Source organism: Equus quagga, chromosome 13 (assembly GCF_021613505.1).
Source record: "Equus quagga isolate Etosha38 chromosome 13, UCLA_HA_Equagga_1.0, whole genome shotgun sequence".
In the NCBI taxonomy this organism is placed as follows: domain Eukaryota; kingdom Metazoa; phylum Chordata; class Mammalia; order Perissodactyla; family Equidae; genus Equus; species Equus quagga.
The window spans coordinates 21095621-21120648 of record NC_060279.1 but is presented as its reverse complement, the minus strand read 5'-3'; the positions used below and the strand labels follow the sequence as shown (position 1 = coordinate 21120648).

The 25028-nt window shown below is 36.4% G+C and overlaps 1 protein-coding gene across 5 annotated transcripts in view; it reads left to right on the top strand.

The window, feature by feature from the left end:
- Positions 1-25028, top strand: part of KCNK2 (potassium two pore domain channel subfamily K member 2) — a 145576-nt gene that overhangs the window by 68471 nt on the left and 52077 nt on the right. For all 5 annotated transcript variants that reach the window (XM_046684036.1, XM_046684037.1, XM_046684035.1 and 2 more), the window contains exon 4: positions 23212-23372. In XM_046684036.1, coding sequence (XP_046539992.1) covers positions 23212-23372 — 161 coding nt within the window. The remainder of the gene's footprint in view (positions 1-23211; positions 23373-25028) is intronic.

The following is a 25028-nucleotide window of genomic DNA, read 5'->3' as shown; positions in this document are numbered from 1 at the left end:
CCCCTTATTGGTTTTGCTGATGTATCCTTTCATGTAAATGATCCACCTTCAGCTGTCATCACTCAAGTTGAGTATCTGGATAATTACGCGTCTTTCAGGTGGGTGGGCTGTCACACTCTCTCCCTTCTCCTGTCTGACACTAACAGTAGTTGATGAGTTTTGAATTACTGCTCCAAGGTAATAGCCGTGGCAAGTATAGTTCCTTACACTCTAATTTCCAGTTCACTTATATTAACTATAGACACTCAACACTTGAAAACCTTGCATTTTATCTCTTCAACCTGTGCTATCTGCTTACCGCCATTACTTCAATTTTCTTGGCCCCCATTTTCCATATTTATGTAATGATGGTGTTAGAATTCTGTTGGCCATTTCAATGCTTACATTTTTCGATTTTGTTTAAAAAATTCAAGTGCCTATTTTCCCTCAACTCATGACACTTTACATTGTGGATTTAGAAAAATAATGGACCATCTTAGACAAGATACTGTCTAGCGATCCTAAGAGAGATGCCTAATTAGGTCCTCCAAAATAATAGGCTTTGTTGTGATATATTTATTATGTTTATCACTTGCTAATGAAGGGTGAAATATTCTGATAGCTACCAGTGCTTGTTTGCTTGTGACAATAAAAGGTGAACTGCAGTAACTTAGAGTACTTCATTTCATGGATTATTTGATTGGTATCAAGTAGCTGTTTTTGTTTCGTTGGGTAATCTGCAAAGTGAAGAGTGTGAATGGAGAATGTTGGCTCGGCTCCTCCTTACTTTATGCTTGTTCAGGGGAAAAGTACTGTGATCATCAGCATACCATCATTTCCACCATGATTTTTATCAACACTGGACACTTATTCAGAGCATCACTGTCAGTACCTGAGCCCTGCTTTGTGGCTGGGAAAGTGACTTTAGCTGCCTGACACTCACTGACTACTTACTATATGCCAAGCACCCTACTGAGTCCTCTATGTATATTATATTACTTAACCCTCATTATTGTTTTACAAATGGGGAAACTGAGGCACAAAGAGATTTTTTTGTTTTGTTTTGTTTTGTTTTTTGTCTCTCTCTTTCAGTGACAGAGTGGCAAAGCTAGGATTCAAAGCCAGATATTTAGGTTCTAGAGCCTACAGTCTTAGCTGCTATGCTATACTGCCCTCAGTATACTTGAAAGTAAATTTGAATAAGTCTATTTGCAGTTGAAGAAAATTATTGCAAATAAAAGATAATGTAGCTTTCTTGGCAATTCAGATTATTCATGTCCACCAACATCCAATTTTCTAAAATTAAAAAAAATTAAAATTTTGCATTTATTATATCTAGTTTATTACTTTTAGGGCAATTTGATGACAGAGGAATTGTATAGTCTTATCTTTTTACTACTGATAATGTTGAAGAAAAAACCATTCAATGACACTTGTTAAAGAATGATAAGGCAGACTTTATTCAGGACCACAGTCATAGGTGTAGGGACCACTGCAATGGAGTTTTGTAGTAGGGGAGAGAGATTGGGCTCAACTCTGAATACACAAAGGCAAAGTGGGAGTTTACAGCCAAGGAGCAGGGAGGGTTTCAGTGGATAGAAAATTACTAAGAGGAAACACCAGGTGTAAGGAGGGGTTTGGGCTAAACCGACCTAACAGGATCCTTACTGAAGGCTTGTCAGGGTGATCAGACATCACCTGGGTGATGGTGGAGGCTGGGGAACCCAGGATGGAGGATTCTGGCTAAACTGACTTAGTGGGATTCTTGCTAAAACTGGACTTTAAAGGACATGGAGCCCAAGGCTTAATAAAAAATAGAGCTCAGAAGAGCATGGCCACAGTTTGGTCAAGGAGAGAATCTTTGCCAATACATAGTATAGTTTTGTTTATTGCATTGTTTGATGCCAAGTATGGTCAGGAATATAACGTCAAATTATACTGAAGTCCCTATAGGAAAATTCTTTTAACAGTCACCTTTAAATCCTGATTTCCAGGAAATTCATTATCATAGCAGTTAAGAGTTCTGACTTTATAATCTCTCTCAATACATGGGAAAACTTAAATTATTCAAATGTCTTGCTAAGAAATAGTCCCCCATTTCCTTGGTGCTGTTGGATCTTTATTTGCCCCTCATGGGATAAGAGGAGGTACACATACTAAGAGACAGTTAAATAGCACATGAATTTACAGCCGTTTATAGAAATATCATTTCATTACACCTTGAACAGATCTCTGTTTGTTGGAGTGAGTCTCAGATAAAATAGTTGGCCAACATTTAGTGGTCATGTTTTATTAAAAATGTACATCTTTAAACACTTAGCATCAAATCCAGAACAGTCAGATGCTGTCACTGTGAGAGGCATGTGAGGACTGAGAAGGACTTTGACATGAGCTGTTTCACCTCTTTCGTGTCGTGTTCACTTTAGGCTGTTCTTACCAGAGGAATGTGGGCGAAGCTCTCGTACTGTTTAAATATGTTCTCTTACTCCTGCTCCCCTCCCATGGTCTCTCTCTCCCTCTTCCCACCCCCTCTCCAAGCACATATTTGCATAGGTGAAAAGAGGTAGGATGTAGTTCCAAAGTATTAACGAAAAAACGCAGGAGAAGTTAGGAAACAATATGCAGGGAGATTGTTATTGTTCTTGTTCTTTGGCAAACTTCCTTTGCAAGGGAATTTCCCCTCAATGGTCAGCTGTAGTTGTAGGTTATGTAAATGTATCTTGTTAGCAAACAATGTTTGGTAGAAGTTCATTCAAAAAGCAATTTAAGAAATCTGTAAGTTGCTATAGATTTGCAATTTTACAACTGTGATGTAGGGTCTTATTATGTAAGTTGCAGCTGAGGATAGCAAGGGAGCCATCTTGTGAAATGCTGTTTGAACTGCAGGCCCGTGGCTTCTGGGCCAAGAGGAAGTTTGGGAAGGTAAAGTTAAAACAGAGTGTTAAAAGGACCCTTTGATTTAGTTACTTTAATTGACACATTTGTTTTGATGCACCTGTACATCCTTTCCCAGTCTAACAGCAAATATTGGCAGAATGGCACGTCCAAGTATGGATCCAAACTTCTCTAACTGAGGAAAACTCTGAGAAACAGTGTCTATAGCCCTGATCCCAAACGCTTGCTCTATGCAATTGAGTTAATGGTTTAAATCTGTCTTACATTTAACCTAAACACATTACTTGACTTCAGTAAACCCCAGTTTCCACATTCAGAGTAGGAATAATTAGTTGTACTGAAATCTCATGGGGTTGTGAAAGTTAAATTAAATATACATATAAAGGGATTAGTAGTATATCTGGCATGTGGTGAGAAAGTGAGTGTTCAAAATTAATAGTGTTGGCCATTATTTTTATTATTGGTAGTAAAATTACTTTATTAATGGTAATGAAAATATAGTAATTTAGTTATACCATAGTCAGTGTAATCATGGTCGTCCTAAATATAAAGGGGCAGATGCAGATTTACCTTGAGACTAATGAGGGTTAAGCTTCCAGACTTCTCATTTGCATGGATTTGCTTCCTAATTTTGTATTCTTTGTTCCTAAAGAGCACCTCCCCCCATATTGTATAGCTCTTAGACCCATATATCCTGCCTCTGTTACAGATGTAAATCAGAATCACTTCTGTAGATATTTAAAAAGGCATATACACATTCACCTCCCCTCCCAGGGGAAGACAATAATTTAGTTGTTCCTTGGTTTAAAACGAACGATCTAGAAGAACAGGGTACAACTTTGAGTGTGAAAGTTCTGAAATGAATCCATCTTTTTATCAAGACATTGTTCAACTGTCTTTTAATTAGAATCAAATTTTTCTGGAAGCCTTTTCCTTCTTCAGTGTTTAGTCAGGTTCTTTGCTTATACAGCATAGCCATGGCTCTGACTAGCTTTTTTAAAGAGACCAGACGTAATTATCATTTCACTTTCATTTCTGAAAGGCTTGCCCCCTTCCTTAAATTGCTACTTGAGCACATCCTGAATTTATGCTGTTCCTTTTCCCAACTCACCTCCAACATTTTGCGCTTATGCTCTACAATATTAATGTTTTCCTGCATCTAAAATAATTTAAATTGTCTTGCATTAAAATAATATTTTAATGTTACTTTTCGGGGTGATTTTTTAAATAACGTTTGCACAGATCAAGAACTTTGCTTTTCCTTATCAGTTCTGAATAAAATGAAAAGGAGTAAAACAAATTAGTACAGTAGAACTGTTGAGATCTGGGCATGTCTATTCAATTAAAATCTGAAGTATTAATGAAAACCAATAGACCGTTCTTTTCAATTCAACATATTTTCTTGAACATCTGCTATGAGCAAAGCACTACACAGGATATATAAAGGAAAGAAAACAGACTACAACAGAGTCTCTGCTCCCAAGAAGTTTGTCATCGAGAAGAGACAAAAGTATATCACCAAATGGCAGGAATTCATGTTAGAGTAATGCCTAATTCCTCTAATGGAAATGGACAGTACTGTGTACGTTGGAGAAGGCAATATCACAGCTGATTGAAGGGTGAGGAATGGCCGTGTGTGGGAGGTGGTGTGGAGAGGGGGCAGAAAGGACAGACAGAATTGCAACATGATAATTGCCGGGCCGCACTGGTGCCAGCCAGAAGGAGCAAACAACAACATAAGAAATATAAGGAATCAGAAAAGTCCAGCTTATTTTTTTTCAGGGGATAATGATGACTCTGGTGTTACTAAAAGGTATAACAATTTCATAACAGGGAGTGTTAGGTGAAGACTTTGAAACACCTAAGGATTTTAAAGCTACTGAGTATCAAGATTGAAGCTGCACCCTGGCGGAGAATGAACTATTATGAGATGGATTTGGGTGAGAAAAGACCACAGTTAGGCTGTTTTGATTCATTGAAGTGATGGCAGTGGAAGAGTTAAGAAGCAGAGAAAGAGAATCGAAGGGTTATGGTGGTGAGGGGGTCTGCCTCATTTCCTACAAAGCCATAGTTGGCTTTTGGATCTGGGAGTGAGGGAGCTTTGAGAACTCTGACCCTGTGGTGATTGATTTAAGCCTAACAAGATGGCGGTGGGGAGGCCAAGAGGGTTGGGTCAGGCTATTGTCCAGATGACATGGAGTTGAGGAGCATCCTCAACACTCCTGATGTGGGGGTGTGGGGGCTGGGGAAAGGGCAGGCTTCCATGAAAAAATGCTCCATGAAGAAAGTCTTTATAAGACAGTCCATGAGGTATTAAAGAAAAAGGTCACTGAAAGACAGTGACAAGACAAAGTGAGTTGCCGCTATAGTTATCTGCTAGTCATTCACTAAGAACAAAACCCCGAATTACTGAGGAAGGGAGATGAAACATGCTAGTCTGATTGTTTTTAAAGGGAAAGTACCATTCAGAAGTCAAAGCAATAAAAAGAAACTGCAAATAAAACCTATGTGTAGAAGAGATTTCAAAGGATAACGAGAGTCAGTAGAGGGATGTCTTCATGTAGCATCTTTTCATAACCCCACCATTTCAGTGGGAGCCACAACGAACCAGCTATTTGAGAATATTTTAGGTCCAAGCTCTGAAACTGTATCAGGTATTCTTGAAAACCGCAATACTTAGGATGGGGAACTGCCAGAACAGAATGGAGAGAGGGCTGCCATGAAGGACAGACAGTAGGAAGGGAGCCTCGGGAAGCATATGTTTATTTAGATATCCAATGGAAATGCACCAGGGCTACACTGATGACTAAGGCATGGTCCCTGACCTCACAGAACTTCTAATTACAGAACCGATGATTACAATCTAGTGAAATAAGTTGGAGGATCGGGAAACAGGCAGGAGGTGGTCAAACCCAGGCTTTGGGGTATGTAGTGAGGTCTTAAGCAAGGCTTCTTGGAGAAATTAATATCTAACCTAAGTAATTATGGGTTCTTAGGGATGAGCCAAATGAAGAGTGGTGGGGTTGAAGGATGTGCATTTGAGAGGCAAAGGAAGAAACATAATCAGAGGGGATCAATAGGGAGATAGTTTGATTTGGTTAACTTATTTATATCTTTCATCTGCATGGGACTTCTTTTCACATAGGATGAATTTTTTTTTCTTTAAAATAGTAACCAATTTACCTAGCACTATTAATTACACAATTATTCAATTTCCAACTTATTTATGATGCTTTAAAATATATATATATATGTGCTCTTCCTGACCTTTTTCTTTTCTGTTCTTTCTTGTTTTGTTCCATCCTGTTCTGCATTAGCCCAAGCTGTTCTCTAAAGTTGCATATGTCTTGATAAGATTACTTTTAGGTATTTCCTATTTCCCTTGATATTGTAAATAAGGTATTTTTCCATTTCACTTAGCACATTTGCAGTAGTTCTAAAATACTGTAGTGCTGTTGGTTTCTGCATATTTTTCATGTACTCAGCTATTTTTTTTTTTAAGATTTTATTTTTTTCCTTTTTCTCCACAAAGCCCCCCAGTACATAGTTGTATATTCTTCGTTGTGGGTCCTTCTAGTTGTAGCATGTGGGACGCTGCCTCAGCGTGGTTTGATGAGCAGTGCCATGTCCGCGCCCAGGATTCGAACTAACGAAACACTGGGCCGCCTGCAGCCGAGCGCGCGAACTTAACCACTCGGCCACGGGGCCAGCCCCTCATGTACTCAGCTATTTTGATGAACTTTTCTCTATTCAACAATTTTCAGTATTCTCTTGTATTTACCAGAAATTTAATTCAACCCACAACTAATATATTTGTCTTTTTCTTTATAATAATTATTCCTTTTATATGTTTACTGCAATTACACCTGCTAGAACTTTCAGAAAATGATCAACAGTAGTTGTAAAATGGATATACCTTTTCCACCCTGGTTTTAAGGGAATTCTTGTTGTGCTTTAAGATTAAGTATGATAGTAAGTGTTTTGAGATAGACATTCTTTGTCATGGTAAGACAATATTCTGTTTCTAGCTCTTTAAAGAACTGTAAGAAATGGGAGAATATTGTCCAATATCTTTTTGATCTATTAATGTAATGTATTTATAGATATTCTCTCTTGTTTTTACTATTGTGCAATATTTCAAATATGTAGAAATGTCTGCAAAGAAAAATATTGCACACAACCATCTATGCATCTACCTTTATCAAATCTTAACAAGGCTTCATGCTGTTTTTGTTGTTACTGTTGTTAAATAATACACAATATAGAAAGTTGAAGGTCCTTCATCCTTCTCTCCAGTCTCATTGGATAGCCAGCTCTCCACTCCTCTTCATTGACAATTGATCTTCTCCCCGCCTTTGGCAGATGTCCATGTTTCCAGACATGTTGGGGTCTGTTTCTGAGCTCTCTCTTCTGTTTTGATTGGTCTGCTTTTCCTCGTCCAGTATCACATTGTCTTAGTCATATTGCTTTTTAATGGCTATAGTAGGTCCTGACATCATGTAGGGCACATCTTCCCAACTCATTTTTCCTCAAATATGTCTGAGCTATTATTGGTCCTTTATTTTCATCTGTGACTTTTATAAAAGTTCAAGTTACACTGAAAACCTTTTTGAAATATTTATTGCAGTTGCATTATGTTTAATATAAATTTGGTAAAATTGATACCTGTATATATCCTTATTTATTCAAGTCTTCTTTCATGTCATTTATTTTGTATCTTTTTGGTAGTTTTATCCTTAAATGTATTTACATATTATTTATTACATTTTTTTCTTAGATCTCTTTATTGCTATTGTTGTTGAGATATTTTGTTTTTGTATTACATTTGCTAATTGGTTCTTTCTGGAGGTATAGGAATCTTGCGGTGTGGGTGAGAAGAGCCCAGACACTGAACCTAAAATACCTGAGTTTGAATCCTAGCTCTCCCACTTTACTAGCTATGTAACCTTGGGAAAATTATTTAACCTCGCTATGCTTCAGTTTCCTCTTTTGAAAAATGAGGATAATAGTACCTACCTCATTACAGTTATTGTGAGAATTAAGTGAATTCATATGTTTAATTGGTTGTAAGAGTGCTTGGCACATAATAAGCACGTATAAATCTTTATTATTGTTATCATTGTTTTCTTGATTTTGAATCCAGAAAGCTTGTTCTTGGCTTTATTATATAGACAAGCATATCATAAAAAAATAGTAATAGCTTCAACTTTTACTTTCTCATTTTACGCCTTTTTTTCCTTCAGATTTTGTAGCATTGACCCTCAATATAATATAGGAGAGAAGTCGTGATGATGATGTATTTGTTATGTTCCTGAATTTTTAAAGTCAGTGCTTGGAAGTTTCACCTTAAGTATGTGTTAGCTATTAGCTTTTCGATAAAAACCAGGTAAATAAAATTTTGTTCTGTTTCTAGTTTGGTAAAAGTTCTATCATCAATGAGGAATCGGTTTTATCAAGTGCTTTTTCTGCCTCCATATACCTACAAGGCCTTCCGGCCTTCCTTGCAGGTTACAGCAGGCCCCCATAGTCAGGTCCCCTCAGGTCCTTCCACTCTCCCCATGTCATTCAAGCCACACAGGCTTTCTCAGGCTTCCTCACATGTGCCAGGCCCGCTTCTGCTTCATGCCCTTTGCACGGGCTCATTCCCTTCTTCCCCTAGATATTTCCATAGCTCCCTCCCTTACCTCTTTCAAAGCTTTGCTCAAATGTCACCTTCTCAGTGGGGCCCACTCCAACTATGCCATTTAAAATTACAGTCCTATGTGCCATATTCCTAATGCCCCCCATTCTTCTCTATTTTTTATACCATGTAATTATTTCTAACAATTATATTTTATTTTATTGTTTTCACTCTCTATCACACTCTCCAAAAAGAGAATATTAGCTCCATTCAAACAGAGAAGACTTTCACCCTTTATTCGCTTGTTGCATCTATAATGGTTCACATTGTAGGTACTTGATAAATATTTCTTGAATAAGTTGAATGAATTCATCTTTGGAGATAAGCATATTGTTTTCCCTTGCAATCTGCGAATGTGGTATGTTGCATTAGCTGCTTTTCTGATGTTGAATGTAAATTTGTCACTTTCTTACGATCTTGTCAGCTTTCACTTAATAGTTTACAAAGTTATGGTACCTGATACCTACAAGATCATGATTGCTATAACATCTCTCCTATGATAGTACACGGTGCCTCACATTATTCCTAGGAATATGATTAGCCTTAATTCTATTTGATTGATATTAAAATCACTATGCTGACTTTGTTTAGAGAAGAATTTGCTGGCAAGTCTTTTCCCGTCCCTTTATTTTCATCTGGTCTGTGATATTTTTATAAACTCTAATAATCTCTGTCTTTATGTTTAATGTATTTACATAAATTGTTGTGATTGTTGATATATTTGGACTTTCGTTCTACCATGTTATTTTATGTCATTCTCTGTTTCTTTTCCCCCTATTTTTCTACCCTTTTGTTGGATTGACAGTGGTTACCATTATTCTTTGACACATAGCTAATACTTTTATTTCTAGCATTTTAGCCAAGCAATGCTGAACTTATGTATTGAACATCCCCATTCTCCCATCCGTTTTGTTGCTGTTGTACGTTGTTCACTTTTAGTGTGCATGTGTGCATGTACATGTTTTGCAGTTAATAGTCGATTAACTTTTCTGACCTGTTTTTTCCTATTTCTGTGCCCACTCCTGTTTCTCCTATGCTACGTTATCCTTCTAAGTTCTCTTTTCTTCCTTCTGAAGGATATAATTTCTCAAGCATACCTAGGTAGTTATTTTAGCGAGGGCTCTCTCAGTGGTAAGGATTATTGGTCTTTGTATGTCCGAAAATTGCTAAAATAGGACCCTCGTTCTTCTTTGATAGTTTAGCTAAATATGAAATTTCAGAACAATAGTTATGTCTCCTCTGTACTTTGAAGATATTACTCCATTATTTTCCAATGACTATTATTGCTCGTGTGTTGTTCATTTGTAAGTAATCTTTTCCCTTCTTCTATTTGATAACTTTTTAGATTTCATCTATTCCTATGTTCTTTGGTTTCTCTGTGCTATATCCAAGGTGTGGATTTATACTTATTTATCATATTCAACACTAAGAGTACACTTTCGATAGGAATTCACAAGTCTTCAATTCTCGAAAATTCTCAGCTAACAATATATTAAATATTATTTCCCTGCTAGTCATCCCATGTTTTTCTTCTGGAACTCGTATTATATGATTGTTGAGGTCTCTCCATCCTCCATGTCCCTGTCTCTTAAGTATTCCATGTTCTTATTTTAAATCTCTTTTCCTTTCTGTGTCAGGTTCTTGGTGGATTATCAGCATCGCCATCAAATTCACTAATGCTTCCTTCACTTATATTAGTGTATTTCATCTCTTTAAGAAATTAGTTAATAGTATAATTTTTAGTATACCTTACTGTTTCCTTTTTTATCTACCTGTTCTTATTTTTATACCTTTTTAAAAATTATTCATAATTTTAATAAAACTTTTGTTTTTTTATCTCTGGATATTTTAATATACCTCTTTCAAAATTCAGTTCAAACTGTCTCATGAAATTATTTTCATCTAGAGTAAGTTCCTGCTCTAGGTGTTGACTGTGTTTAACAACCTTTCTTAGCATTTGATTTATTTGTGGACTTTTTATTTAGAGGCTCATGTGAAATAGAATGGCCTTTATTTTACTCTCCTGTCATTCCTCACTGTTAATTTATTGTTGGGTCCTTGCAGAATTTCCTGATACAGCACATTAAGAATTTTTGTCCCAGTACGGAGTGATTTCAGTGCTCTTCTTGGGTCTGCCCTACTATCAGTGCTTAACTGCTGCATATCGAGAGCAGTTCGAGCCTCAGTAGATTCAGCATTTGAACAGACCTGATTTAGGTGCTTCCTAGTTGGCCTGCTCTTGTATTTCAGAGATCAAAGTAAACATGGGACCAAAATTAAGCTAACCCAGCATTTTAAATGCAGAGTTTTAATGGGAATGTTTCTTACACACATACTGCCATCCTTGGTTTTCTGTGTAGCAAATCTTTGTCCATTTGTGTACCTTTGTTAATGTTTAAAGAAAAGTTAGTAGATAGAATACTTAGTTGATTTTCTCAATAATTTGGAATTTCTTTGAAACAATGTTTTCTTCATCTTTGTGTCCTCAGTATCTAGCACAGTGATTGGCATGTCGTATTTATTGAACAATTTTTCAGTGAACAGAATGAAATTGTACTGATTTTTGTGGTGATAATTTGATTTCTTATTTTCTATGTATAGTACGGAATTGATCAGAGTAAAATAATACTATGCGTTTTTTTAATCTTGCCTAATTTTCTCTCTGTGGGATTGGGCTAATAAAGTCCTACCTCCTAAATTTTTGGTCAGAATTACTTAGAATCTTTCATCTGTTTCCCTCTAGAAGAGTCTATATGAATGCCATTTCAATTTATTGTTGCTTTTATCATTGCTGTTGTCATAAATGTAATCATAAACTACTGTCTCCACATTGAAAACTGGCTAAGAGATTAAAGATTTGCAGAAACTGCCTGTTAGTCCCGTAGAACTTTTAAATCTAGAGTATGTTGCAGCCAACAAGTCCAGTTTAACTATGTTGCTTAATTTCAGTAAGTCTCACACAGAAGGTAGAAAGTCTCACAACACTATTATCCAAAAGTGTTGCTTGTTACAAGTTTAGCCTGACATTTTTCAGTGGAAGTGAACTTGTGAAAGTTGGCCATTTGACAGGCTTTCTGTAAATATCCCAAGTACCCGTAGCCAGTAATGTATTTTGGGTTTATCAAATTATCATTATGGATATTTAAAATTTCCTAGGAATAGGTATATTCATAAGTAACAGTCCAAAGTTTAAATAACTGCGGTGGGAGACTAACTAAGGAGAACATCTCAAATCACAAGTGCAAATGGGATGGATTCAGGGCGACTTCAGCCCTGAAATGAAATGAAAGCTTGGTTCTTCGACCTGGAGGAGCCGTGGTAGGACCAGGAACAGAGGCATTTCCGTCTTTCTACACTACCTCTTGGCAAAAATGTTGGACCTTTACATAGCATTTACGCTCCAATTTTGACATACAGCATCATTATTTTTTTGTGTAGTCATATTTACCTTTCATTTCTTTATGGTTCTGTCCTAGGAGTTATGCTTAGACAATTATTCTCCTGTCTTTTCTTTGTAGTATTTTATGGTAATATTTTCTTTATATTTGATAATTCAGTCCATCTGATAATATTTAGTTTGTAATGTGAAGTAAAGACATAATTTATTTTTGAGTAGCTTACTATTTATCCCATCACTATTTACTGAATAGTCAACTTCTGTATTGATTTGAAATATTGTATGTATCAAACATTAAATTCATTTACATGCTTGGGTCCTTTTCTATATTTTCTGTTGTTTTCTTTCATTAATTTGTCACATAGTTTTAATTATTAAAACTATAGATAACATCTTTTTAATTTGAAGGTAAACTTGTCTTCCTTTTAAATATTTATTGACTGCTATTGTTAATTTTATTCCAGGTGAATTTTAGAATCATTTCATTAAGTTGTAAAATTTAAAAACTGTGGAACTTGATTGCAAAGGTAGTACATTTATTAATGAGTGGGGGATAAATTTAATTTTTTGTGAGTTCCCACATAGAAACGTTGTATTTCTTTGTATGTTTTTCTTTTTCTTTATCCTCTTTCTAAAGTATTGTGAGTTTTTTAGGTTTATGTGCCAGTGAATCAGTCAAGAAATATTTATTAATTATCAATTATGCACTAATTAATAAGCCAGTAAGGTTTTGGAATTACAGTGTAAAAATATATATAAAAATAAATAATAAATCAATCTCTACACTCATAGAACTCATAGTCAAGTGGGGAATATAGACATTAAGTGGATTATTGCAAAGAATTAAATAATTGTAAGTGTGTGCAGTGCTTGAGGGGGTATTCTTTATTTGTAATATTAATAAATTCTGTCAGAAAAATGATATATCTACTTGGGACTGTACAGATGGGGGTGGCATATGTGGGCTTCCTGCTAGATGGTCCATTTACAATGGACTTACAGTAGCTTTCCATGGAAGGCCCTTTCCTGAAAGCAATATGAAGAAGAGATGATAGCTGTTCTGGTGATGCACTCATTTAAATGTCAAGGGCTGGCCTTCAGGCATTGGCTGAGCTTCCATCTGGATTTCTGGCACAGACTACGTACAGTGTCTTAAATTTGACTGTATCTCATTCTGTATTGTATTCATAAATATTAGGTAGCTGAGGAGAGAAAAGCCTTAAATCGTAGTACTTGCCAATTTGTTTCTTTTTTTTAGTTGAAGTATAGTTGACATAAAATATTATATTAGTTTCAGGTGTACCACATAGTTTTGACATTTATATACCTTACTAAATGATTACCCCAAGTCTAGTAACCATCTGTTGCCATAGAAAGTCATTACAATATTATTGACTAAATTCCCTACATTACATCTCAGTGGCTTATTTTATAACTGCAGGTTTGTACCTCTTAATCCCCTTCAACTGTTTCACCCATCCCCCCACTCCCCTCCCCCTGGCAATCACCAATTTGTTCTTTACATCTATGAGTTTGTTTTTGTTTTTTGTTTGTTTGTTTTGTTTTTTAGATTTCACATATAAGTGAGATCATATGGTGTCTCTCTGACTTATTTCACTTAGCGTAATACCTTCTAGGTCCATTCATTTTGTCGCAAATGGCAGGATTTCATATTTTTTTGTGGCTGGGTAACATTCCATTGTATATATGTACCGCCTCTTCTTTATTCATTCATCTATCAATGAACACTTAGGTTGCTCTCATATCTTGGCTATTGTGAATAATGCTGCAATGAACATAGGGGTGCATATATCTTTTTGAATAGTGTTTTTGTTTTCTTCTGATAAATATCCAGAATAGAATTGTTGGATTGTATGGTAGTTCTATTTTTGATTTTTTGAGGACCCCATCATACTGTTTTCCGTAGTGCCTACGCCAATTTACACTCCCACCAACAATGTATGAAAGTTCCCTTTTCTCTATATGCTCCCCAACACTTGTCATTTTTTGTCTTTTTGTTAATAGCCATTTTGACTGATGTGAGGTGGTTTCTCCTTGTGTTTTTTATTTTTTTTTTAAAGATTGGCACCTGGGCTAACAACTGTTGCCAATCTTTTTTTTTTTTTCTGCTTTATCTCCCCAAACCCCCCGTACATAGTTGTATATCCTAGTTGCAGGTCCTTCTAGTTGTGGGATGTGGGATGCCGCCTCAACGTGGCCTGACGAGCAGTGCCATGTCCGCGTCCAGGATCCGAACCCTGGGCCGCCGCAGCGGAGCACATGAACTTAACCGCTTGGCCACAGAGCCGGCCCCTCTCCTTGTGTTTTTGATTTGCATTTTCCTGATGATTAGTGATACTGAGCATCTTTTAATGTGCCTATTGCCCATCTGTATGTGTTCTTTGGAAAAATGTGTATTCAGGTCTTCTGCCCATTTTTTAATTGGATTGTTTGTGTTTTTGATATTGAATTGTACGAGTTCTTTATATATTTTGGATATTAACCCCTTATGGGACATATCATTTGCAAATATCTTCTCCCATTCACTATGTCAAGTTTTCATTTTGTTGATGGTTTCCTTTGCTGTGCAAAAGCTTTTTTTTTTCTTTAATGTGGTCCCATTTGTTTATTTTTGCTTTTGTCGCCTTTGCCTGAGGGGACAGATCCAAAAAAAATTACTAAGAGCAATGTCAAAGAGCTTACTACCCATGTATTCTTCTAGGAGTTTTATGGTTTCAGGTTTTACATTTGTCCTTAATCATTCTGAGTTTATTTTTGTATATGGTGTGAAAAAGTGGTCCAGTTTTATCCTCTTGCACGTAGCTGTCCAGTTTTCCCGACAGCATGCATTGAAGAGACTGTCTTTTTTCCATTCTGTATTCTTACCTCCTTTGTCATAGATTAATTGACCATATTAGCGTGAGTTTGTTTCTGGTCTCTCCATTCTGTTGCACTGATCTATGTGTCTGTTTTGATTACCATAACTTTGTAGTATAGTTTGAAATCAGGGAGCTTGATACTTCCAGCTTTATTCTTTCTCAAGATTGCTTTGGCTATTCAGGGTCCTTTGTGGTTCCATACAAATTTTAAGACTATTTGTTCTATATCTGTGAAAAATGCCATTGGTATTTTGATAGGGATAATGCTGAATCTGTAGATTGCTTTGGGTAATATCAACATTTTAACAATATTAATTCTTCCAACCTGTGAGGATGGAATATCTTTCCATTCAGTTTTGTCATCTTCAGTTTCTTTCAGTAGTGTTTTATAGGTTTTGGATTAAAGGTCTTTCACCTTCTTGGGTAAATTTATTGCTGGGTATTTTATTCTTCTTGATACAGTTATAAATGGGATTATTGTCTTAATTTCTCTTTCTGATTACTTGTTATTAGTGTATATAAATGCAAGATATTTCTGTATATTAATTTTGTATCCTGCAACTTAGTGATTTCATTTATTAGTTCAAATAGTTTTTTGGTGGTGTCTTTGGGGTTTTCTATGTATAGTCTCATGTCCTCTGCAAACTGTGAGTTTTACTTTTTCCTTTTTTTGTCTGGTTGCTGTGGCTAGAACTTCCAATACTATGTTGAATAAAAGTAGTGAGAGTGGGCATCCTTTTCTTGTTCTTGATCTTAAAGGAAATGCTTTCAGCTTTTCACTGTTGAATATGATGTTAGCTGTGGGTTTGTCATATATGACATTTATTATGTTGAGGTATGTTCCTCTATACTCACTTTGTTGGGAGTTTTTTTTTTGGTGAGGAAGATTCGCCCTGGGCTAACATCTCTGCCAGTCTTCCTCTGTCTTTTCGTATGTGGGCTGCCAGCACAGTATGGCCGCTAACAGAGCGGTGTAGGTCTGTGCCTGGGAACCAAACCTGGGCTGCCGAAGTGGAGCATGCCACACTTAACCACTAGGCCACTAGGGCTGCCCCAAGAGCTTTTTATCATAAAGGGATGTTGAATTTTGCCAAATGCTCTTCCTCGGTATGTTGAGATGATTATATGATTTTTATCCTTCATTTTGTTAATGTGATGTATCACATTAATTGATTTGTGGACATTACACCATCCTTGCATCCCTAGGCTCAATCCCACTTGATCATGGTGTATAATCTTTTTAATGTATTGTTGAATTTGGTTTGCTAATATATTGTTGAAGATTTTTGCATCTGTGTTTATCAGGAATATTGGCCTGTAATTTTCTTTTTTTGTAATATCCTTGTCTGGCTTTGGTCTTAGGGTAATGCTGGCCTTGGAGAATGAGTTTGGAAGCTTTCCTCCCTCTTTAATTCTTTGGAATAGTTTGAGAAGGATGGGTGTTAACTCTTGTGTAAATGTTTGTTAGAATTCACCTGTGAAGCTTTCTGGTCCTGGACGTTTGTTTCTTGGAAGTTTCTTTATTACTGATTCAGTTTCATTACTAGTAATCGGTCTGTTCAGATTTTCTGTTTCTTCATGATTCAGTCTTAAAAGATTGTATGTCTCTAGGAATTTATTCATTTCTTGTAGGTTTATCCATTTCTTCTAACTCTCTTACATTTGACTCTATCTTATTCTTTAGTGTTTTGGTAAATATTAGGTGGCTGAAGGGGGAAAAAGCCCTAAATTATAGTGCTTGCCAATTTCTGTGGTGTAAATATTCCTACTGTAGCTGATTTCAGGCTACCAATGTGAAGTCAGCTGACTTGGAAAATTTCTGAAAATTTAACAATTGATCTCTCAATCCATCTCCAGTATACACTTGAAACCCCCTCCTCCGCTCAGGTCCTGTCCTCTGGTTTCTGCCCTACCTCATCTCCTCCAAGGTCATGCCCCATCACTCTTCAGTATTCTCTGTAGCTCTTTGGAAGCTGGATTGACTGCTACTCCTTTTACTTTCTTGTTGTGCATACATTATGCCATAAACTGACAGCTGCTTTCCTCAGGGGAAACATTTTGAGTGTGAACACCTTAATTTAGGAATTAAAAGAAAATAAAACTTAGTACTGTTTGTTTTTTTACCCTTCTTGCTGTAACTGTCTATTTCACCCCAAGGCAGTAAAGATGCTGCTGACTGACCAGGGAAAGAGTCAGGAAGTCCAGACAATCACAAAGATGAATATTTTAAAAGCTTAGCATCCTCTATTGCTTAGAGTCAATGGATACCTTTCATAAATCTGTTACTAGTATCAAGTCATTTAATGAGTGTCTATTCATTGGTTAGAACACGTGGTAAATCTGTGGAGGGAAGTCTACTCTTACTTTGCACACAGAAGAGGGGGGAAGAAAACATGAGGAACCATCCCCTGAGCAGTCATGTGGTTCTCTCACCCAGGGAAATGTCTGGGGAGCTGTAGGCATGCCCTTTATGTCAGAAAACTCTAGGTCACTTTTTGTGTGCGGGCACTGGGAGTGGTGACTGTGTGAGGGATGCCACCTCTGAGCCACAGATTCAGCCTTAGAGCTCAGTGTAACGGTGGTGAGAGAAATATTTGGAAGGTGAAGCAGAAGAAAGTCAGAGAACAACCATCAGGATCCCTCATTCCTACTCCCTTCGGTCTTCCTTCTGCTAACATTGTCGTGGAGATACTAAAAATGAAGTACCCAGATGCCACAAGGAACTGGTCACCATTTTTTGATCAATGAAAGGTAGATTGTCTTTCCTTTCATCAGGAATTCTCTTTGGATTTTGGGTCATTTCATTGGTGATGTTAACACGCTTCCTGAGGAAATCTTCTGTCAGCTTTTCTGAAGGTGTTCCAGTGGCCTCCAGGCTGAATCTAAGTCCATGATGGATGAAAACTTGGAGTCCTTGTTTCTTATGCCCTTTTAACTTGCATGGGGCAGATCAAATTGAGCCCTCTGACAGCTAGGCTTTATTTTTTAAGCAGTAGAGCCTATTTATAGCGATGCTACAGTTAGAATTTGTAAAAAGTCCTATCTTTTGTTTTTGACCCCTAATGCTTCCTGGCGGTCGGTTACTTCTTATAGCTATAACTCTGAAGACATTTGTCCTCTTATGCAAAAAGAGAAAATGGGATGGAAAAGGATAACTCAGATGTCTGCGCTCCCTCAAGCCACATAGTTATTCATCTGGAGTGGCAGTAAAGCACAATGCGGGATCTTAGCAGGACTCTAGAAGAATCAGAAAACCCGTGTCAAAACAGTCCACCCCACCGACTTAGCAAGGCCTCCTTGTTCTTGGTAATCTGCATATTGATGTTAGACTAAATGACAGGGTTGAGGTTGTTGAGGCCCTTTCTTGAATAGTGTACTGTCCCAAATAGTTCAGGTTAAACTTTTTTTTTTTTTTTGAGGAAGATTAGCCCTGAGCTAACATCTGCTGCCAATCTCCCTCTTTTTACTGAGGAAGACTGGCCTTGAGCTAACATCTGTGCCCACCTTCCTCTACTTTATATGTGGGATGCCTACCACGGCATGGCCTGCCAAGCCGTGCCAGGTCCTCACCTGGATCCGAACCAGCGGACCCCGGGCTGCTGAAGCGAAACGTGCGCACTTAACTGCTGTGCCATTGGACTGGCCCCTAAACAATTTTTTAAACCTTTGGGATGGCCTTTTTTTTCTTCAAATTACCTCGATACAAGATTTCTGGGCCTTTTTCCTACTTGCCCTGGGTAGATCTCTTGCACATATTGCTCTGGTGTTCAGCATTCCAAGGCATTAGTAGATAAGAGCAAATGGAAGGTAAATGAGTTAAATGCGTAGACGCCTTACATCAGTTTTCCCTCCATCATGGAGCACCGGCTGTGGCAGACTCTTCATCCTGACTTGAGGCTTCTTCCTTTTCTCTTGGGCTCTCAGGCCTCCTTGTCTTCTGAGCAGAGCGTATATATACTGCTGGGTCCTTTATAACCCATGGAAGTTTCTTAAGCCACAACATAAGAGGACTGTGGGTAGACAAGAACCTCATTCACTCCTTCTCTGATTCTTTCTTCCCTGCACTGTGATCTACTGGGGAAAGAAAGAGGGAGCTCTGGGCTTTTTTCTTCTACATGAAATGGAAAAGCACATCAATATATTTTTTAAAAGAGTATCTTTGTTATATATGTAATACACTTTCAAGGTGTTTTAAATGATTATTATCTCATTTACTATCCTATTGTTTCATCTGCCTTCACGTTTTCTTTTCTAGCACCATTTACATGTTTGTTATTTTTCAGATACTGTAAGTAATAGGTGAAAGTTTGAGGAACAGGATATTTACATATTCTCAAAGTGTTTCCCCATAACTGATGTATTAATTGCAAAAGAAAAAATAGTAACGTTTCAGTGGAGAAATCTAGTGGACATACCTTAACCAAGTATTCAAAATCAGCCTCACTATTATAGGACAGACCGTCACGTGCCTCCAGATGTGATGTACTGAGAAGGACCCAATATCAGTTAAGTGGTATTCCTGCCAAAAATGTATAACTTGAACCTATTTATGAGAAACTATGAGACAAAAGGAAAAGAGAGCAACATTTTATGTAATAACTGGCTTGCATTGTTTAAAAAACAGTAAAGTCATAAAAGACAAAGAAAGGTTTAGGAACTATTCCAGGAGATTAAAAGAGACTAAAGCGAGATGCCAGTTAAATGCAATTCATAATCTTGGATTGGATCCTGGAACAGAGAAAAATAGCGTTACACATGACGTTAATAGGACAATTGGCGACATTTGAATATAGACTGTCGATTAGATGATAGTAGTGCGTCAGTCCAAAATGTCAAACACTGCAGGTGATCATCTGGCCTCTGCCTGCTTCTTATAGCCTTACTCTTACTCTATTTTGGCTGCAGTTACCTAGCATGAACTCACTTTATGTCGATTGCATCCATTACTTTTGTTCTTTGCACCGAGCATCAGATTCGGTCTGTTTCCTTTTCCTTATTTAATCATTCAGATAGTTGAAATTAGCTAGTCTGCTTCCTTCCACTCTCAGTCTTATTTTCTTCAGCACAAACACCCCCAATCCATCCAACCATTATGCATGCCTTCCTCTATGCATGCTATTTTGCCAATGTTCTTTCTAAATAATGGCACCCACAGTTTGACAGAACATTTCAGAACATAGTGGAGAGTGTGGTGTAATCATGACCCATTAATCTAACTTTTAAATAGTTTGCATAGTGATAGGGCTAAATACATTGATCCTCTAATCTTTACTTCTATCAGTGCTATTACTAATAGTAATTATAATTATTATTATAGCACTTAACATATATTGAGCACATAGAGTGTAATAGATTTTCCTAAGCACCTTTCATGTAATACCTTTCTTAGTTCCTACAACTTGATGAAGTAGGTAATAATAATATACTTTTTTAACACGTGATAAAATAATTTGCCCGAGGTCACATATGTAATGAGTGATGGATTCAGGAATAGTTATAATATATTGCCAAACTTTTATAGAGTTTTTATCTTGATATCTCTCTCATTCAGTTTTAGACTTTAAACTAAAATGCTTTCAAAAACTATGATGTTTGCATGTCTTTCTATAAGTCTGTGGACTTATTAGATGATTCATATTTAATATCTTAGAAAACATTGGTAAATTCACAGATCCAATTTCTTTTCTGATATAAACATGAATTTACCTTATAAGCTGTTTGATATAAGCATGCATTTACCTCACATCACCAAAAAGTTGCATCGAGATGACAGAAAACATAAAAATAGTGGGAAAAAATTCCATAGTATGCTTGAAGGCAGGGAAGGTGTTGTGAGGGAACCACAATAGGAATGCATCTGGGGGCCGGATGTGAAGCTTATAGATTCAGATTGACAGTGAAGTCTTTTTGAATTGAAAAGCCCACATCCCCCATAGAAGAAAAACAGAGGATTCCAGAAAGAAAATTTTTCTAAGGGAACGTGATAAAGGCACCAAAATTAGAAACAGAAGTGAGCCCATGGGCCGTAGCCTGTAAATTCATCAAAGTTCTATGGAACCACTAATCCTAACAGTTACAGTGGCTGTCTCCAGTCTTTGCCTCCAGAATAATGCTGTGAATACAAGCTCTTCAAACAGAGTTATGTTACAGATATCCCCAGAGTAGGCAGGAGGCCTGAGGAGCAGTAAGACGGCCGTGAGCTGGTGGCTGCCATGAGAAATTAGGAGACCCTCCTCTCAGAAGTTACATGAGGTCCACGCTCACATGAAAGCCCAATCAGAAGCCAGTCCCCTTTCTTTCTGGCTAACACAACTACTTCAACTGGGCTCCTTTAAAGAGAATCTTACGTACTCTACCAGATCAGCCACAACCTCACGGAGGCTGGGAAACACATTTCAGCTGCAAATACTAACCAATTTAATATTGTATTGTGCTTACAAGTATGAAAATATGACCAGGAGCTCTCAAACATGTGAAGAAATTTACCTAAATAAAGGAAGTGTAGGACTTCTGTCAAGGAATGGAGTTAACGTATAGTACAACACTGAAAAAATGAAAAAATGAATATAATTATTATTTTCTCATGGCATAAGAACAGGCTAATGATAAAAGGCAAAACTCTTGAAAATTAGTTACATTAAAGTAAACTGTATATATCTACCACAACTTCTTTCTCCATTCGTCCATTGATGGGCACCTTGGTTGCTTCCAAGTCTTGGCTATTGTGAATAATGCTCCAATGAACATGGTGGGCATATATATCTTTTCAAATTAGCGTTTCAGTGTTCTTTGGATAAATACCCAGAATTGGAATAGCTGGATCATATGGTATTTTTATTTTTAACTTTTTTGAGGAATCTCCATACTGTTTTCCATAGTAGCTGCAGCAATATCTTGCCATTTGTGACAACATGAATGGACCTTGAGAGTATTATGCTAAATGAAATAAGTCAGATGGAGAAAGACAATTATCACGTGACTGCTCTCTCATGTGCAAGATAAATCAACAAACACATAGATATGAAGACCAGATTGATGTTTACCACAGGGGAAGGTGGTGGGGGGAGGCGAAAGGGGTAAATGGGCGTGTGTGTACGGTGAGGATTGGCAACTAGACTTTTGGTGGTGAACACAGTGCAGTCTATACAGAAGTCGAAATATAACGATGTACACCTGAAATGTATATAATGTTATAAACAACTGTGACTTCAATTGAAAAAGAGACTCACCAAACCCGTAGATGAGTTGACTAGCAAGGAACACCAACCTGACTGAGTAGGAAGAAAAGAAACATGGACATATTATGGGGAGAAAAATGCATGAGTTGAAGTGACCAAATATTAGTCTAGCCCCGTCCCCCAGGGAAGGTGTTGTGAGGGAACCACAACAGGCATGGATTTTAGGGGATGATTTGAAGCTCTTCGATGATATATGCCCTTTTTGTTTCCAGAAAATGGAATACCCATATTATTTTCAAATAACAGTGAAACAAATTCAAAAATTGACCATTATAATTATAAGCCACAAAGAAAATCTCAATAGATTCCAAAAAGTGAAAATCATGCAGGCCATACTCTTTGGCCATAATAGTCATAAAACTAGAAAGTAACAACAAAAAGCCCATCCTAACATATCTATCCACATTCTTGAGTAAAAGAGGAAATTAAAAGTAGAATTCCAGATTAATTTAATATGGAGGACAATGAGAGGATTATATATCAAAAAAGGTACTCTGTGTACTTCTAGAAGGCATACATTCTTCCCTTCAAACATGTATGTAGATATTGCTTCTGTTATTTAAAAAAATAGGGGAATTAAGCTGGACTGACTTAATCATAACAAGTAGACATCCTTACACAAAATTGGAAAACCTTCAAAATCCCCTGAACTTTAAAAATGTTTAATAATTTTAAGTTTTTAGTTATTGCTTTTTGGTAGGTACTTGAATGAAAACAAGATTTAAAATTGTTAACTTTAATCTTTAAATAATTTAAGCATATTTGAATTCTCTTAAATTAAGGCAATATACTCCTCTCCATAAATGGTAGTGAAAGCTTTCTAACTAACAGGATTATCAGTATAGAGAGATAGAAGGAAATTTAATGAAAATATTGGCGTTATTACATGTGTTACCCCCTCAGTTTTCATCATCCAGTTTAACTGGAACATTAGCTATACTTTGTAGATTACTGAAGTATTTGCTTATGAGTATTTTATGTTGAAATATATTAAAAGGCTATGAAATACAAATGGATTCTTAACTACTTGAAATCTATAATTGATATCTTACAATATTTGGGAATTTCTGAATCAACTTTGAGGTCACATGTTTTAAACTATTACTCATTTACAAACAACTGAATTCCTTTTTTTGTATTTAGGATTTGGAAACATCTCACCACGCACAGAAGGGGGAAAAATATTCTGTATCATCTATGCCTTACTGGGAATTCCCCTCTTTGGTTTTTTGTTGGCTGGAGTTGGAGATCAATTAGGGACCATATTTGGAAAAGGAATTGCAAAAGTGGAAGATACGTTTATTGTGAGTATGATAGCCTTTTAACTACGTATGTTTACTGTTAAATTTTTAAAAATATTCCAACTTTTCCATCACCTGGGGTACAGTTAGATATTCAGTTATTGGGGTTCCATATCAATTTATATGTACCCCCATTAGCATGCAATTGCTGTATTACTGTATTATAATACTGTATTATAATTATTTTATGCTTCTCTGAATGAATAAGTTAATCCATGAGAAAACCCCAGAAATATGTAGAAAAAAGTAAAAATCTGACAATCCTAGGTTCAAATTCCAGATGTATTGTCTCCCAGCTTATATTCTCTTACACTAGGTATTTTACCCCTAATTGTCCATTTTGTCATTTACGTAGTGTGAATAATGGTACTGGTGACAAGAGATTATTCTGAGAGTTAGAAATAATATAAATTAAAGCTTAACATAGATAGTAAATTGCTAATGATATTTTATTTAAAAAATTGCTTTGGTACCCTTGTTCCTTGCTGGTGGCATTATAGACTTATGGAGCCCATTTGTGAAGGATGTAATAATATATGGCAAGCATGATAAAAGTGATCATGTGACTTAATTTACTTATACCAATGATAGAAATTTATCTAAGGGATGTAATTCAGTAGAAGTAAAAATAATATACATGCAGATCTTCATGACTGTATTATATTCAATAGAAAAAATAAATAAAATAAAAATGTTTTTAAGCATTTTAAGTTAAAAATCATAAAAATATCATTATGATTACAAGTGTATATTCTTGAAGAAAATTATAGAAAGAGAAAATGATTGTTTTAGAAGGTGGGATTATAAATAACTTGTAACTACTGTCACCAGCATCACAAAAACATTTTATTAATTTCTCAATGATAGTTTCTTTTCACAGAAATTTCAACAAAGTGTTTTACATTTAACTCCATTGATGAAATAAAACTATTGAGTATTGTTTTTTCAAATTAAGTTATCATTCCAATTTTTCACGTTAGTTATGTTTCATATTTAAGTTCAAATTTAGCTCTAAAATTTTTTTACTTTTGGTATGGAGTAAGGCATGGTTATCCCAAAATAGGAGTTTTATCCTTTTTTTGGTATTATACTTTTCTTATATTGATATTAAAAGTGTTCTGCATTTATATAACCAAGAGGGCAGCTTAGTGGCATGGACTTGTAACATGACATTGTTCATTCATTCAACATGTTTGAGTGCCTTCTGGATGTTGGGTAATGTTTCCATGCTGCATCTATATCAATGCACAAAACAAATTCCATGCCCTAGTGGTGAATACATTCCAGTGGTCACGATTCTGAATTTAGAACTAAACACTATTCTGAGAACTTTACAAACGTGAAGTCCTTGAATTCTCACATATGTGATAAGGAGGGGTAGACTAGAGAAACTTGTTTTTGCTGTCCATTCTATGATTTCACAGATCTTTATCTCTAGAAGATTTTCAGGCTCTAAAATTCAGTGATATTGCTATGGTGGGGATGTGACCTATAATTTTCACAGTAGACAGGACAGATCCAGTGGGAGATGAAATATATATGGTGACTAACCTCAAAGGGAGATCTGAAGATAAACTGCTGTATGTACAAACTTCACTTAATACATTATGCTGCGGAGACTCCTGATAAAAGAAGGAGGTAAAAAAATATGGGTCCTCT